Here is a 15,937-nt window from a genome sequence, read left to right on the forward strand (position 1 = left end):
TCACATTGTGAAAGATAAAGTTGGAATATTGAAGTAAAATTATGTATTATTTTAATGTTTGAATTACAAACTGTCAACGATTTAAGCTTTATTTTAGTTTCTATGTTTTTACTTATTTGGTGATTTTAATTATTTTTTATACATAAATTTAATCTTGCACAGATATGGATTGTTAAGGGCTTGGACACGCTAGAAGCAAGAAACATGTTCCCGATGATGAGGGAGTCCAGAACCAGGGGCCACAGTTTAAGAATAAGGACGGAGACGATGAAACACTTTTTCTCACAGAGAGTTGTGAGTCCGTGGAATTCTCTGTCTTAGAGGGCGGTAGAGGCAGGTTCTCTGGATGCTTTCAAGAGAGAGCTAGATAGGGCTCTTAAAGATAGCGGAGTCAGGGGATATGGGGAGAAGGCAGGAGCGGGGTACTGATTGGGGATGATCAGCCATGATCACATTGAATGGCAGTGCTGGCTCGAAGGGCCAAATGGCCTGCTCCTGCACCTATTGTCTATTGTCTATTGTCTATTGAATTGTTTATTTATCTGTTAACATTGCTCATTTGTTTTAAAAGCATGTTGTTGGTGTATAAATTTTTTTTTCAAAATGTATATATTTTTTAAATTAGTTGGTTAAACATTTTATTGTAACATTCTTCTTTTCACACAACTTTTCGCAAAATTTGTGAAGGCCCAAGGCATGATGCCAATAAGGAATGCAGAATTCGAACATGTTGCTTCTCAAACTTTATTTGACTTTAAAGGGCAATCCTCACGGGGAAGAGAGATCATGCTATGTGACCTTCTACAACTCTGTAATACGACGGCAGGATCCCACAGTGGGAAAGCTTGCACCCCAGTCAGAGAAGCGCCTGTACTCTCCTCTCTCCAGCAGGTACTGCCTCCCTCTGAAGTTCGGGTGCTCGTAGAAAACCCAGGAGCCATCCAGCACTTGGCTCGATTGGACTTCACGGTACGGAAAACGATCGTGGATGGAGGAGCAATCTTCAGTCAATTCCATCATCTGTCCACCAAATTCTGGCCTTTCATAAATTCTAATTTTGAATAAACCACCAGGAGTCTATTGCATTCAAATAAAAAAAATAGTCAGTGATTTGGTAATATTAAATTGCATAGTTTTCATATAGACTCGACAACAAATATACATCTCATGTGCTCGAGTTTGACAGCACACGACAGAGAAATGTTAGTTGTATAGAAATCTCCATTTTTGCTTAGTGTGGATGGGAGAATCAAGAGCGATACCTTTGAAACAAAAACATATAAGATTATTAAGGGATTGGGGTTGGAATAGAGTAAAGCATCAACGACATCTCGTGTCCACGGGTCTTTATTGGATTAATTGTTTAACTTGCTAGATAGCTAGATAGGGACATTCAGTGAGTCCATTATAGAAACATATAAGATTGTTAAGGGATTGGACACGCTAGAGGCAGGAAACATGTTCCCGATGTTGGGGGAGTCCAGAACTAGGGGCCACAGTTTAAGAATAAGGGGTAGGCCATTTAGAACGGAGATGAGGAAACATTTTTTCACCCAGAGAGTTGTGAATCGGTGGAATTCTCTGCCTCAGAAGATAGTGGAGGCCAATTCTCTGGATGCTTTCAATAGGGAGTTAGATAGACCTCTTAAAGGTAGCGGAGTCAAGGGATATGGGGTGAAGGCAGGAACGGGGTACTGATTGTGGATGATCACCCATGATCACAGTGAACGGCAGTGCTGGCTCGAAGGGCCTAATGGCCTACTCCTGCCCCTATTGTCTATTGTCTATAGTCTTGATTTAATACAATACTGGATACTTTTTTCTATTGAAACCATTTTGTAGCCCAGTTCCCAATAAATTCTATTAAAACATGAATGATGAGTCCACAAATATCTCTTGGTTCAAATACCAATGAGCCTAAAATGAACTCATTTGTATGCATTTTACCTGAAGTAAAATCAGTAAGTGAAATATGGCTCATGTTGCATCCATTGGGGAAAAATCAGTTGGAAAAATGCAAAATGTACGATGATCACATTATTATTTTGTCATCCCCAGGCACAAATATTAACTTGATTAAATATTATTGCGTTTAGCAACACTAAATCCTGAAAATAAGCTGCAAATTTGAAAACATCAAGGAGGGATATGGCTGGGCAATTTCAAATGTATGTAACAAAATGGATCTAGTTTCTGCTGAGTGATACAAAACGCGATGTTAATCGGTGAAGTGTAAAAGTATTCACGAGCAGCTTGTCAGAAATGAAAGAATCTCGCACATTTATCTGTATTTCTGAAGATAGACACAAAATGCTGGAGTAACAGCGGGACAAGCAGCATCTCTGGAGAGAAGGAATGGGTGACATTTCTGGTATCGATCATATTTCTGGTCGATACCCTTCTTCAGACTGAGAGTCAGGGGAGCCAGAGACAGAGATAAGGAAGTGTAAGGTGTGAAAACGAGATATCAAAGGGGATGAAGTACAAGGGAGGTGTAGAATAGGTCATTGCTAGCTAGGAGAAGGTTTCAATGAAGCATACAGAGATAAAATATAATCAGGGACAATCAGACTGGTTGGAGAACTAGGGTGGGGGAGGGATGGAGAGAGAGGGAAAGCAAGTGTTACCTGAATTAGAGAAATCAATATTCATACTGGAGTGTACACCACTTTGCAACAGGATCCTTGACTTCCTCCTCTGAGTGTCAGCGGAGAGGGAGTTACACAGATAAAGAAGTGTGTGAGATCAAAAGTGATGTGGATCAGGGAAAATGTAGAATAGACGACCAGAAACGTCCCCCATTCCTTCTCTCCAGAGATGCTGCCTGTCACGCTGAGTTATTCCAGTATTTTGTGTCTATCTTAGTTCAGAGATACAGAGCGGAAACAGGCCCTTCAGTCCACCGGGTTCGCGCCGACCAGCGATCCCCGCACATTAACACAATCCTACACCCACTAGTGACATTTTTTTACATTTACCGAGCCAATTAACCTACAAACCTGTACATCTTTGGAAACCTTTATCTAGCAATGTTACAAAATTTTGAGATTTAAAAAATCAAGTCTGTAATTTATCCCACCAGATAAAGCATAAAAAGAAGTTTAATTTGACACCTAATTCACTTTCATATCTCAAGTATTTAAAAAGTTATGGCAATTTTCATACTCGGAAATTAGCATCTTGTTCCCTATTGATTTTCTATGGACATAACAAAAAAGCTGTGATCGTGTGCAGTCAAAAGCCCATAACCTTCTTAAAAATTAAGAGAACTGAATGAAATTTTCAGTTATCGTAGATTGAACCATTCTGAAACAAATATAAAATAATCTTACTTGGATGACCTGAAATTAAAGCATATAATTAGTTAGTTACCCAAGTGTAGTTAATTTCAAACTTCAATTACTAGATCTAAACATCTATCCATTTCTTAATAGATGATTAACATTTTTAAATAGCCTAAGTGTCCAAATAATATTCATAAATAATTCACAATAAAACATGATTTTTAAATCTCATTTACATTAATTTATAGGCCAAATGGAAGGAATTTAGTGTTCAATTGCTGTAAATTAAAGTCCATTTTAAATCAGCTTTCTAGTGGGATCCTGTGAACGCGCTGGTTTAGAACGTTCACATTGCGCTAGATTTGTGCCCTCAAATGCCCAGAAAAATACTGCGGGATATAATGGGCCCAAAATGAGCTACTCGCAATATTAAACTTTGTATAAAGGGATCTTAAGAAGCCCTTTTTAATGTAAAAATATGCAGCATACCTTCTATTATTTGCTCTATGAGACCCTGACAGCTGCCGGTGGTCGCGGGTTTAGAGATTGATTTTTAAACTACTATAACTATTATACGAGGCCTTTAAAACTAATAATAGCTTTTGCGACGGGGTCTTCCAGCGATTTTTCGTTAATAATTAACTAGGCTGAACATCTTCGATTTGAACAGCCTAGAGAAAATCGCGTTTTAAACCCGCCCCCCTCTAAACGGCGCCAAAATCGCGCACACCCGCAGCGACAGATTTTCAGCGACGCTTCAGGTAGGCTTTGCAACATACCTACTTTATCTGCAGTATAAATCAGCATCTGCCCTTCCTTCCTACACATATCTGTATTTGGTCTGTTTGTATATTATCAGAAGCTGTCTCCATGGGACTTTGTCAATGCCTCTGTCACCGGCTCAGGCAAGATTTGAGGATTTTACTTGGACAGTTGTGTCAGCAATTTCTTTATTTGTTGCTTTGAAAATAGTTGGCCTGATCTCATTGATCGTAATCGGCTCAGAGAAATTTAGACATTCTTATTTAACTGCCCAATGTTAAATGATTCAAACTGAGAGTGATTGGAAAATAAATCAGATATCACAATTATACAACATAACAAAATAAGACATCATGTAGGAAAAACATTCATTGTACTGTATATTCAGCGTGAATTAGTCAAACCAACCATTCAATTGAACCTCCTATAAGTTAGCATTTAAATGCCAAGTTATTTTAGAGAAAATTAAGGACCTGTCCCACTTTCACAACCTAATTCACGACCTGTTTTACTCGTGGACATTTTTCATCTGCCTAGAAAAACGCCCCGACCTACTTGATGCCACAAGTACCTAAGACTAGCATCACGACCTGCTACGACCTACCTACAACCTCCTACAACCTCGTGACGACCATGCTGCGAGTATGAGTATTCACGCTGAATATACAGTAGAAGGAATGTTTTTCCTACATGACGTCTTATTTTGTTATGTTGTATAATTGTGATGACTGATTTATTCTTGGCAAAGGTCGTGAATTAGGTTGTGAAAGTGGGACAGGCCCTTAAAGCTTAACATGATTTAAATCAGTAATATTTCCAATTAAGGATTACAGATGTTAGTTACTTATATCCAAAGTACAGGAGAGCATTAATATGCCTCAACTCAACGCGTGTTCATCACTATTTGTTGACCCTAACCTTGATATACAATAGGGAGGCGCAGTGGCACAGCCATACAGTTGCTGCCTTACAGTGCTTACAGCATCAGTATTCGATCCTGACAATGGGTGCTGCCTGTGTGGAGTTTGTACGTTCTCCCCGTGACCTGCATGGGTTTATTCCGAGAACCGGTTTTCTCCCACACTTCAAAGACGTGCCGATTTGCAGGTTAATTTGCTTGGTATAAAAATGTTTAAAAATTCCCTAGTGTAGGATAGTGTTAATGTGCGGGGATCGCTGGTTGGTGCGGACTCAGTGGGCCGAAGGGCCTGTTTCCGCGCTGTATCACTAAATTAAACTAAACAATAATAGAAATGAATTGACTCCCCAGCCAAAATTTGGTTTCCTGGAACCTATATTTCTAGGTAATGAATTTCTAGCTAATATCAATGTTTTGAAATTGCATGGAATTATATGGCGTCTACACACATACTGTACGTAAGTAAGCTATTTTCCCATTTGCTGGTGTTTATTCTCTGCTAAAGTATCTTCTGGATCACTTGTCCAACCTTCCCAGTATGACTTCCCTTTCCTTTCTATATCCAGCTGCACCTTAAATGCAATTCATCTCAAGTATTCCATGCAGTTTTAACAGTGTGACTCCTCTTGAGGTTGGCATTACAACAAGTGCAGCACCACTCTTCATATGGGGCCAGATGGAAATGCCTCAATCGATTGATAACGGGTGTTAGCAGAGCCAAGGTGTCTCTAAAGAAGTGGGGATAGAACTCCAACGATGTCACCTGCGAATGTGACATTGAACCACAAGCAATGGAACACCTACTGAAATGTCTTCAACTGGAAAACCAAAGCACACCTGCCGATCTCGCCGCCTACAATGAAGCTGCCGCGAAGTGTGTTCAGCTCTGGCTGAACTATATCTAATCTTGTGATGTGGACTCGATAAGAGGAATGCACTGTTAATATCCACACGTTCAATACTCTCCAGTTAGGCAAGTGGTTTTCTGCTTGCAGAAGGGAGGAGAAAATGGAAAAAGAGTTGTGGGGTGGGTCAAAGATCGATGATGGTGTCCGACCCAAAATGTCACCTGTTCTTTGCCTGCACTGACGCCGCCTGACCCACTGAGTTCATCCAACAATTTATCTTTTGCCCTGGTTTGCTTTACATGAGGTATGCTGATTTGATAAATGGCTTGCTCAACCATAATTCTATCGCACAGAATACAATGCATGTTCTACAAAACATCATTATGTGTATCAATATCAAAGGTTAAGGCAACACTTTTTGTGTCGGTTTGCAATTAAGCCCGGCTGTCTTACTTTCAATAGACTATTTAAAATATCAGTAACATAGAAACATAGAAACATAGAAAATAGGTGCAGGAGTTGGCCATTCGGCCCTTCAAGCTAGCACCACCATTCAATATGATCGTGGCTGATCTTCGAATATCAGTACTCCGTTTCTGCTTTTTCCCCATATCCTTTGATTCCATTAGCCCGAAGAGTTAAAACAAACTCTCTTTTGAAAACATCCAGTGAATTGGCCTCCACTGCCTTCTGTGGAAGAGAATTCCACAGATTCACAACTCTCTGCGTGAAAAAGTTTTTCCTCACCTCAGTCCTAAATGGCCTACCCCTTATTCTTAAACTGCGAACCCTGTTTCCGGACACCCCTAACATCGGGAACATTTCTCCTGAATGTAGCTCGTCCAATCCAGTAAGAATTGTATATGTTTCTATAAGATCCCCTCTCATTCTTCTAAATTCCAGTGAATACAAGCCCAGCCGATCCATTCTGTAATAAGCACCCGATCTATTCGCAATACTTGTGTTGTGAAGTTAGTACTTACCTGGTGAATGAAGCGACATGATTTAATGCTGTCACTGTATCCATTCCAGTGTTGATAGTCTGGGTATTCCCCCCTGGTCAGAATGTATTGGTACCCAACATAATTTGTTTTCTCGTAGAGCGCCCAGTTTCCACCCTCCACACGGATGGAGTTGCATCTGCTAAAGAAGGCGTGCAGATCTGGGCAGTCAGTGTTACACTCATAACACTGGCCCTGGAAGTTTTTGTCCTCAAAAAAGATTATCTGCGGTGAGGAGAAGAAGGTTAATTTGATACAATCTCAAATCAATAAAAAACAATAACTCTTATTTGTTGCATTGAACGTCTGCCTCTACCTTTCCCATTTTGGAGTTTTACCCAAAGGACAGCTTTGATGGACGAACCTTAGATATGAAATGTGAGCTTTATATATCCAACCTGATCATGCGATGTAACCGAAAGCTTTGTTAGTTTAATCACCTATATTTGCATATCAGCAAAACCTAGCCCTGGCATCCTTTGGTGCCAAAATGATAGCTCAGTATTAAAGAACTGCTGCCCTCTGTCAAATTAATTGCAGAGGAAATGCTTGAACAGCTTAATGTGTGATTAGATGTTTCATGCACAGAAACTTTCCGCTCATGAAAAAATTTAATATATTTTGTATTTTGTTACGTTAGAAAATTGTCACGACAGAACAGGCTGATCCTTTTCCAGGTTTTTCACACAGGGTGGCGGGTATATGGAATGAGCTGTCAGACAAGGTGGAAGCAGATGCAAGTGCCATGGTAAAAAGCCACTTGACAGGTACAGATACAGTAGGTAAGCAGTAAAGCAATATGAGCCTAGAGCAGGCAAATGGGATTAGCATAGACAGGCACCATGGTCAGCATGTACGAGCTGCTCGTTTCAGAATTCAAATAAATAATATCAAATTAATGTTAAATCAATCAAAAATTGCCTTTACATTTTTTATTAATATGCAAAAATGATGTGAACAAATTTATACGGATCTAACTTCAAAGAATTGAGCGTAAATGTTTTGATTTTTTGCTGATTATATTAGAAATGTCTTTTTAAAACTATAGTTTATTTGGTCCGTGGACTGGAATGTGTAATGAATCCTTTATTAAGTTAGACTGATGTGCAAAGCACATTGTTAGTGCATGAAGTGTTTGGCAAATGTTCCAGCTGGTACCAGCAATATTTAATTCAGCTTTTGTACACTCACTATTGTGAACCTGGACTGCTGCAAAGCAAAAACTCTACTTGAACTTTCGTTTGTTTCTGTACTGTTTTATTTTTGATTTAGCTAAATTCCATACAATTTAATTCAAAACATAAAATGAGCGTTTGACGGCACTGGGCATGTTTTAGCTGAGGTTTAGAAGAATGAGGGGGGACTTCATCGAAACGTACAGAATAGTGAAAGGCTTGGATAGAGTGGATGTGGAGAGCAGTGGGAGAGGCTAGAACTAGAGGTCATAGCCTCAGAATTAAAGGAAGGAGATGAGGAGGAATTTCTTTAGTCAGAAGGTGGTGAATCTGTGGAATTCTTTGCCACAGGAGGCTGTGGAGGCAAAGTCAGTGGATATATTTGGGGCAGAGGTAGATAGCTTCATGATTAGTATGGGTGTCAGAGGTTATGGGGAGAAGGCTAGGAATGGGGTTAGGAGGGGGAGATAGATCAGCCATGATTGAATGGTGGAGTAAACTTGAAATGCCAAATGGCCTAATTCTACTCCTATCACATATAATCTTAATAGATTCCTAGCTGGGATGGATTAGGAATGTGATTTGAAGGTAATCTTCAGGAAGTTAAGATAAATTGATAGGGAGAGCAATGAAGTGATCACTCATCATCGTTGAATACATTAGCGATGCAGTGGTGCTGGTTTCCATCGGGAACGGTGACGGACACACCACACATCTCTGTCCTCCAGTTCCTGCGGACTTCCACCGCTGGAAGTGTTGGATTTTGGTGTGTGTGCTTTATCATCATTCCTTACAATGCTGTGTACGACAGTGATCGCAACTTCTACTGAAGTGTGGATGGCCGTTGGCTCGCTAGAAGCTCATCCACCCTACAATACAATACAATACGGTTACAATACAATATGGTTTTATTTGCCACATTGCACATAAAGTGCAAGTGAAATGAATTTGTCAGCAGCGATACAATGATAAAGAACACACAATACACAATAAAAATTGAACACAAACATCCACCACAGCATTCATCACTGTGGTGGAAGGCACAACATTTGGCCAGTCCTCCTCCATTTTCCCCCGTGGTCGGGACCTCAACCCTCCGCAGCCGTCGCTGCGGGCGTCCAGATGTGCAGACAAGGTAAAAGTCCAGGTAAGTCCTGAATCGGCTCTTCCCCACCGCTTTAGGTTGGTGTAGGCCGCAGGCCGGCGGTCGAAAATTTAAAGTCCCCGCCGTGCCGCAGCCAGAAGCACCGCAGACCGCAGGGCCGGTGGTCGAAGCTCCCCTCCAGGGGTGATGGTAAGTCCACGCCGGGCCCGCGGTAGAAGTAGGTCGCGGGCCGGCCGATGGAGCTTCTTCCTCTCCTGGGTCCCCCATGAGAGATCCCAGGCTGCGGTCGCCGCGCCAGCTGGAGCTCTACAGACAGCGACTTCAGGCTGCCGCGGGCCAGAAAAACGGAGTGCTCCCCTCCGGCGAGCCCCAGCGAGCGCTCGCCCGCTCCACGCCGAGAGTCCACGCTGCGCCCGCCGCTGAAGCCACGGGCGCGTCTCCGGGAAAGGCCACACCGATCCTCGATGTTAGGCCACGGGGGAGGTGACCTGGAAAAAGTTGCCTCTCCATGGAGGAGGCGACCGAAATGGTTTCCCCCTTACACCCCCCCACACCACCCCCCACACAAGACACACAAAGAAACATTAAAAACACACTTCAAAACATACTAAAATAATAAAGAAAGTTGAAAAAAACGAACACGCTGCTGACAGGGTGCCAGCTTGCAGCGCCCCCACCGACCAGTTTGACAGGTCTTGTTTTTGGTCCTGCTGGGGGTCCACAGCCCCCTCCTCACCTGGCAAAACAGGTGGGGGAGATGGTTTAGTCGCCGACTTTCCGACCATGGAGCAGGTAGCACGAGATTACATGGTACCCGTGGCGGGTGGAACTCCCCCCCTACCTGACCTGATTAGCACTAATGCAAAAATGTTTTGCATTCTTTTGTTGATTTTCACTGTCTTGCAGAACCTCTGTGCGTGTGAGTCAATGCGCCCATGTTGCTGCTGCAAGCAAGGTTTGCATTGTACTTGTACTTCATCATAAGTGTGCTCTGGAAAGGGTCCAAAGGAGGTTTCCAAGAATGATCCCATGAATGAGTGGATTAACATATCATGAGTGTTTGTCGGCACTGGGCCTGTACCCACTGGAGTTTAGAAGGATGAGGGGCTATTTCATTGAAACTTCCCAAATAGTGAAGGCCTTGTATAGAGCGAATGTGGAGAGGATGTTTTCACCAGTGGGAGCGTCTAGATGTCATAGCATCAGAATTATAGGACGTTCCTTTAATTCCTAGGAGATGAGGAGGAATTTCTTCAGTCAGAGGTTGGTGAATCTGTGGAATTCATTGCCGCAGAAGGCTGTGGAGGCCAATGGATATTTTTAAGGCAGAGGTAGGTAGCTTCTTGATTAGTACAGGTGTCAGAGGTTATGGGGAGAAGGCAGGAGAATGGGATTAGGAAGGAGAGATAGATCAGCCATTATTGATTGGCGGAATAGACTTGATGGGCCGAATGTCCTAATTCTGCTCCTATCCCCTATGACCTTACATGACAATAACCTCGATTTGACATTTTGAAATAACCAGATTGTTGTGAAAACTACTCTGGTTTATTTAATCTTAGTGCATGAAATTTGGCATTTGTATTCAGTACAACCCATTTATGACTCCAGAGCCATTAGTATGTTTGAGTCTTAACTACTTCTATTCAGAGGCAAATAAGGTTCAGTTCAGTGGCAAATAAGGTTGTGTAATGACTGAGAGGTTTGTCAGCCTTGTCCCTGCCTCACGATCAAATGGGTTAAATATATTTGTGAACACAAGCTCGTAAAGAAGCAAAAGAGCAATTGCTATCTCCAGGATTTACATTGTTTCAATACTGTTTATAATAACACACGTAGGATGAATATAACATAGGATAATTTGAATCATATAAGATTGTTAAGGGTTTGGACACGCTAGAGGCAGGAAACGTGTTCCCGATGTTGGGGGAGTCCAGAACCAGGGGCCACAGTTTAAGAATAAGGAGTAAGCTATTAAGAATGGAGACGAGGAAACACTTTTTCTCACAGAGAGTGGTGAGTCTGTGGAATTCTCTGCCTCAGAGGGCGGTGGAGGCAGGTTCTCTGGATACTTTAAAGAGAGAGCTAGATAGGGCTCTTAAAAATAGCAAAGTCAGGGGATATGGGGAGAAGGCAGGAACGGGATACTGATTGGGGATGATCAGCAATGATCACATTGATTGGCGGTGCTGGCTTGAAGGGCCAAATGGCCTACTCCTGCACATATTGTCTATTGAATAGTCGATGTGTGTTAAACAGATTTATCGCCAAAAATTACTTCAGAATGCCTCAGAGCAAGCAGCAAAGCACTAAATGTAGGAAGAGCTTGCTAGCTAAAGATCTTTAGACTTTAGTCTTTAGACTTTAGAGGTACAACGCATAAACATGACCTTCAGCCCCCAAGTCCACGCAAACCAGTGATCACCCCATACACCAGAACTATCCTACACACTATGGACAATTTTACTGAAGCCAATCTTCAGACAGTCTGAAGAAGGGCAGATGGAATTTATTAGTTGGAATTTAAGAGTCGTCATTAAATACACTTGAGGTGCTGGAAGACTGGAGGCTGGCAAATGTTGTGCCTCTATTCAAGAAATGGCTGCAGGGAAAAGCCTGGGAACTACAGGACAGTGAGCTTAACATCTGTGGTCGGAAAGTTACTGGAGAATATTCTGAGGAGTAGGATATACATGTATTTAGAAGGGCAAGGGCTGATTAGAGATAGTCAACGTGGTTTAGTATGGGGGAGGTCGTCTCCCACAAATCTGATTGATTGTTTTTGAGGATGTGACAAAAATGTTTGTTGAGGGCAGAGCTGTAGATGTTGTATATATGGAATTAAGCAAGGCTTTTGACAAAATTCTGCATGGGAGGCTGCTCTGGGAGGTTGGAGTGCATGGGATCCAAGGATAGATAGCTGAATGGATAGAAAATTGACAATGGAAGGATGTCTTTGGGACTGTGGTTTGTGACTAATGTTGTGCCTCAAGGTTTGGAGCTGGGCCCATTGCTGTTTGTCATGATTTGGATGAGAATTTGCAAGGCATGATTAGCAAATTCGCAGATGGCACTAAAATGGGTGGTATTGTAGATTGTGAAGATGGTTGCCAAAAATGCAACAGTACCTTGATCGGTCGGGCAATTGGGCTGAGGAATAGTTGATGGAATTCAATACAGAAAATGTGAGGTGTTTCATTTCGGGAAGTCTAACATGGGCAGGACCTACACAGTGAATGGTTGGAGTCTGGGGAGTGTTGTAGAGCAGAGGGAGTGCAGGGACATAGTTCGTTGAAAATTGCGAGACAGGTAGACAGGGTGGTCAAAAAGGCTTTCAGCATTTAGAGTATTGTGTTTAGTTCTGGGCACCATGTTATAGGAATGATGTTGTCAAGCTGGAAAGGGTTCAGAAAAGATATACGAGGATGTTGCCGGGGCTCGGGGGCCTGTGCTATAGGGAGAGGTTGAGCAGGCGAGAACTCTATTCCTTGGAGTGCAGGAGGATGAGGGGTGATATTATAGAGGTGTATAAAATCATGAGAGGAATAGATCGTGTAAACGCACAGAGTCTCTTGCCCAGAGTTGGGGAATTGAGAACCAGAGGGCATAGGTTCAAGGTGAGGGGGGAAAGATTTAATGGGCTTCTGAGGAGTAAGGGGGAGAAAGCTGGAAACGTGGTGAGGGTGGAACAAAGTCTGGTGAATGATAGGTGGATACAGGTGAGGAGGGTATGATGTGTGGAACAAGGCCAGAGATGAAAAGGAGACAGAAGGGTGTCAGATAAGGAGAGAAGATGAGTGAAATGTTGCACCAGAGGGTGGTATATAGGGGCAGTGGGGGTGGATTGAGGGAAAAGGGGCATGCCAGTGGGAGAAATGGTTGTGCACCAAGATAGAGGGCACAGGAAAGAGTTAGCAGGAAGGGGGGGGGGGATACTATTTAAAATTGGAGACTTCAATATTTATACCATTGGGTTTTAACGTGCCCAGGTGGAATATGAGATGCAATGTGGTTAGAATGAGGCTGCACACTCTGGCAATGGAGGAGGCCCAGGTCAGAAAGGTCATTATGGGATGGCAAGGGGAGTAAAAATGATCAGCAATCATGAGATCTGACAGGCATTATGGATCAAGCACAGTGAAATGGTCGCCTAGTCTACAGTCATGTTGAGGTTTAGTTGAGATACAGCGCAGAAACAGCCCTTTCAGCCCATTGGGTCCACGCTGACCATCGATCCCCGGACATTAGCATTATCCTATACCCACTAGGGACAGTTTTTATATTTACCAAGCCAATTAACCTACATAACTGTACGTCTTTGGAGTAAAGGAAGCCACTTCAGGAGCTCTGAATACAATAGAAAAGATTTATGAAGTGCATGTGAATGTCTGCCTGATCTGGAAGGGATGCTGGCGTCACTGGATGGACGTGAGGGTGGAGGTGTGGGGGCATCTTGTGCTGTTGCAGGGTGAAGTACCTGGGGAAGGGGCGGTTTGGGTGGAGGGGGAAGAGTGAGGCAGGGAGTTGCGGAGGGATGTGGTCTTTGTGTAATGCGGAGAGGGGCCGGAAGGGAAGATGTGACTGGCGGTGGTATCACGATGAAGGTGGTGGAGGTGTGGGAAATTATGCGTTGGTTGCAGAGTTGAGGACCAGAGGAACTCTACCTATGTCGCAGTGTGGGAGTGAGAGCAGAACAGTGGGATGCAGGAGCCAGAGCGTTGGAGAGAACGATTCTGCTTTCTTCGATACAGTCCCAAGTTGGGTGCTGGATCCTCCAGCACCCCAACTTGTAATCTACAATCACTGGGGATCTGTTAGCTCTTTCATGAAGTAATTCAGTAACTGAACAAGAGCAATGTCAACATGTCAATGTCAATGTCAATGTCAACGTTCAGTCCGAAAGGTCTGAATGACAAAAATAAAATTCAATTCAATTCAATTCAACAAGACAGCATCTTCATGAACTTACATACTGCTGGCTTCCAAATAGTCACAAGTACAGGGAAAGGTTTTGAAGCCTAATGCAGACTTAAATGCTAATGGTGTTTCTACATGCACGTTCGATAATTTGGTAGAGTGTTCGACTTGCATTTCCAAATCGTTTCTAAATAGGTAATACCATATGGAGTAGGAAGGAACTGCAGATGCTGTTTTAAACCAAAGATAGAGACAAAAAGCTGGAGTAACTCAGTGGGTCAGACACCATCTCTGGAGAGAAGTAAAAGGTGACGTTTTGGGTTTAGACCCTTTTCCAGCTTTGAGTTACACCAGTAAGGATTTGTAATAAGAATGTGATTTATGACAGCCCAAATAATGGTAACAAATCAAGGTATTCAGCAAAAAAGATTTTTATTTATGCTCATGAATTTATCTACTCCTTAATTCATATTTTTCAGCAACAGTTTAGAAGTCCCTCATGCGCCTGAAAGACCCGATGGTGGAGTTGTAGCCGCCCCAGTCATTGTATTTCCTGTACTCCCCGGGTCTCATGAAGTACTGTCGGCCCCTGTAGTTGGCTTGTTCATAGAAGATCCAGTAACCATCCATCACGTGGCAGGAGTGAATGTCACGGTAACGGAAGCGATCGTAGACGGAGGGACAGTCGTCCATGAATTCCATCGTCTGTCCTCCAAAGTCAGGCCTCTCGTAAATCTTCATCCTGTAGTTGCCTCCTCGGTACTGGAATGGGAAAAGTTTCAGATTTACGATTCAGCTACATAATTGGCACATAACTAGATGAAAGCATTGGACTTTTTTTAAGGGATTCAGGAGATGCCTTTTATGATATGAAGGTAATTTCTGCAGAAAAAAAATGATAGAAAGTGCTGGAGTAACTCAGCGGGTCAGGCAGCATCACTGGCAAGCATGGATAGGTAACATTTCAGGTCAGGTCTCTTCTTCAGACTGATTATGTTGAGATTGGGAGGCCAAAAAGCTGGGAGAGAAGGGGCAGGACAAAGCGTGGCTTGTCCTGTACTGTCAATGGAATATTTGGAAACAGCTGAGGGGGAATCCGTGATGTTTGGTGGACTGTGTGGGGTGGGAGGACCCCTTGCTCCTCCCGTGCAGCAGGTGGTGCTGCACAGGACAAAGGGAGATGTTTTGTATATAGTTTATCCTGTGGGCATACAGTATGCGGGCAGTCATTGTGACTAGTCTTGCTGCCAGCAGTGAGTGAAACATTAAAGACTTCTGTTGTAAACTAAAGACTCTCAAAGTTTGTGCAGACCTAGAAGACGAACACACAAGATTCTTGATAAGCAAATGGCTGGACAAAGGGCAGAGATGAAAAGGAAGAGGATTGAAGAATTGCAAAATGTGAAGATAGAGGAAGCAATGTAGTTAGAAGGGGAGGGGGAAGAGAGAAATTGGTCTGAGTCCAGGGAAGAGAGGGGGAGTAAGGAATGGGGGGGGGGGGGGGGTTGTGTTGGAAGAAGGCGTAATGGGGAGGGGGTTGTAAGAGTATTAGTGTCTTTTTGCAAACCAGCATCCGGAGTTTCTTATTTCTAACATTCGTAGCAGTGTGTGAGTCTGTGGAACAAATGGATTAATTATGTCCAGTAATCAGAGAGGCAGTTAGGACAGACTTGATATCTTTTTGCTGATTTAGTGTAAAATAGGAACAACAGAATGAATTCTCTATTTCTGCAGCTCTAATCAATTTTCTATTTCGAAGCAGATATGCTTGAACCCAATTTGGTTTAATTAAGTCTATGGTGAAGATCGTTAAAATAGTATATCTGTCGGGAAACTTTGCTGAATAATATGTTTAAGAAAGGACTGCAGATGCTGGTTTAAATCGAAGGAAGACACAAATTGCTGGAGCTGGCAGCATCTCTGCAG

The 15,937-nt window shown here is 42.8% G+C and overlaps 2 protein-coding genes across 4 annotated transcripts in view; both read right to left on the reverse strand.

The window, feature by feature from the left end:
• Positions 1–801: 801 nt before the first annotated feature.
• LOC116974823 (gamma-crystallin M2-like) lies at positions 802–7,139 on the reverse strand. Of its 2 annotated transcripts, XM_033023468.1 has the most exons (4): positions 7,131–7,139; positions 6,811–7,039; positions 6,618–6,637; positions 802–1,077 (listed from the first exon to the last, which is right to left on the reverse strand). In XM_033023468.1, the coding sequence occupies exons 1-4, from the start codon at positions 7,137–7,139 to the stop codon at positions 802–804; spliced, it is 534 nt and encodes a 177-aa protein (XP_032879359.1). The 2 variants fall into 2 exon arrangements, with proteins under 2 accessions (XP_032879359.1, XP_032879360.1); XM_033023469.1 differs by lacking the exon at positions 6,618–6,637 and having other exon boundaries at positions 6,797–7,039.
• Positions 7,140–14,426: 7,287 nt separating this feature from the next.
• Positions 14,427–15,937, reverse strand: part of LOC116974955 (gamma-crystallin S-1-like) — a 66,852-nt gene continuing 65,341 nt past the window's right edge. For both annotated transcript variants that reach the window (XM_033023574.1, XM_033023573.1), the window contains exon 3: positions 14,427–14,773. In XM_033023574.1, coding sequence (XP_032879465.1) covers positions 14,498–14,773 — 276 coding nt within the window. In that variant the 3' untranslated portion in view covers positions 14,427–14,497. The remainder of the gene's footprint in view (positions 14,774–15,937) is intronic.

The sequence above is a fragment of the Amblyraja radiata genome, chromosome 7 (genome assembly GCF_010909765.2).
Source record: "Amblyraja radiata isolate CabotCenter1 chromosome 7, sAmbRad1.1.pri, whole genome shotgun sequence".
NCBI classification, from domain to species: Eukaryota; Metazoa; Chordata; class Chondrichthyes; order Rajiformes; family Rajidae; genus Amblyraja; species Amblyraja radiata.

What these genes read in the sequence shown, in the direction of transcription:
- LOC116974823 (XM_033023468.1), bottom strand. An exon ending in TGACAGCATTAAATCATGTC is followed by an intron (nt 6,638 to 6,810) that starts GCTTCATTCACC and finishes TACATTCAGGAG; the next exon opens with AAATGTTCCCGATGTTAGGG. An exon ending in AAATGTTCCCGATGTTAGGG is followed by an intron (nt 1,078 to 6,617) that starts GTGTCCGGAAAC and finishes TGAATGCAATAG; the next exon opens with ACTCCTGGTGGTTTATTCAA.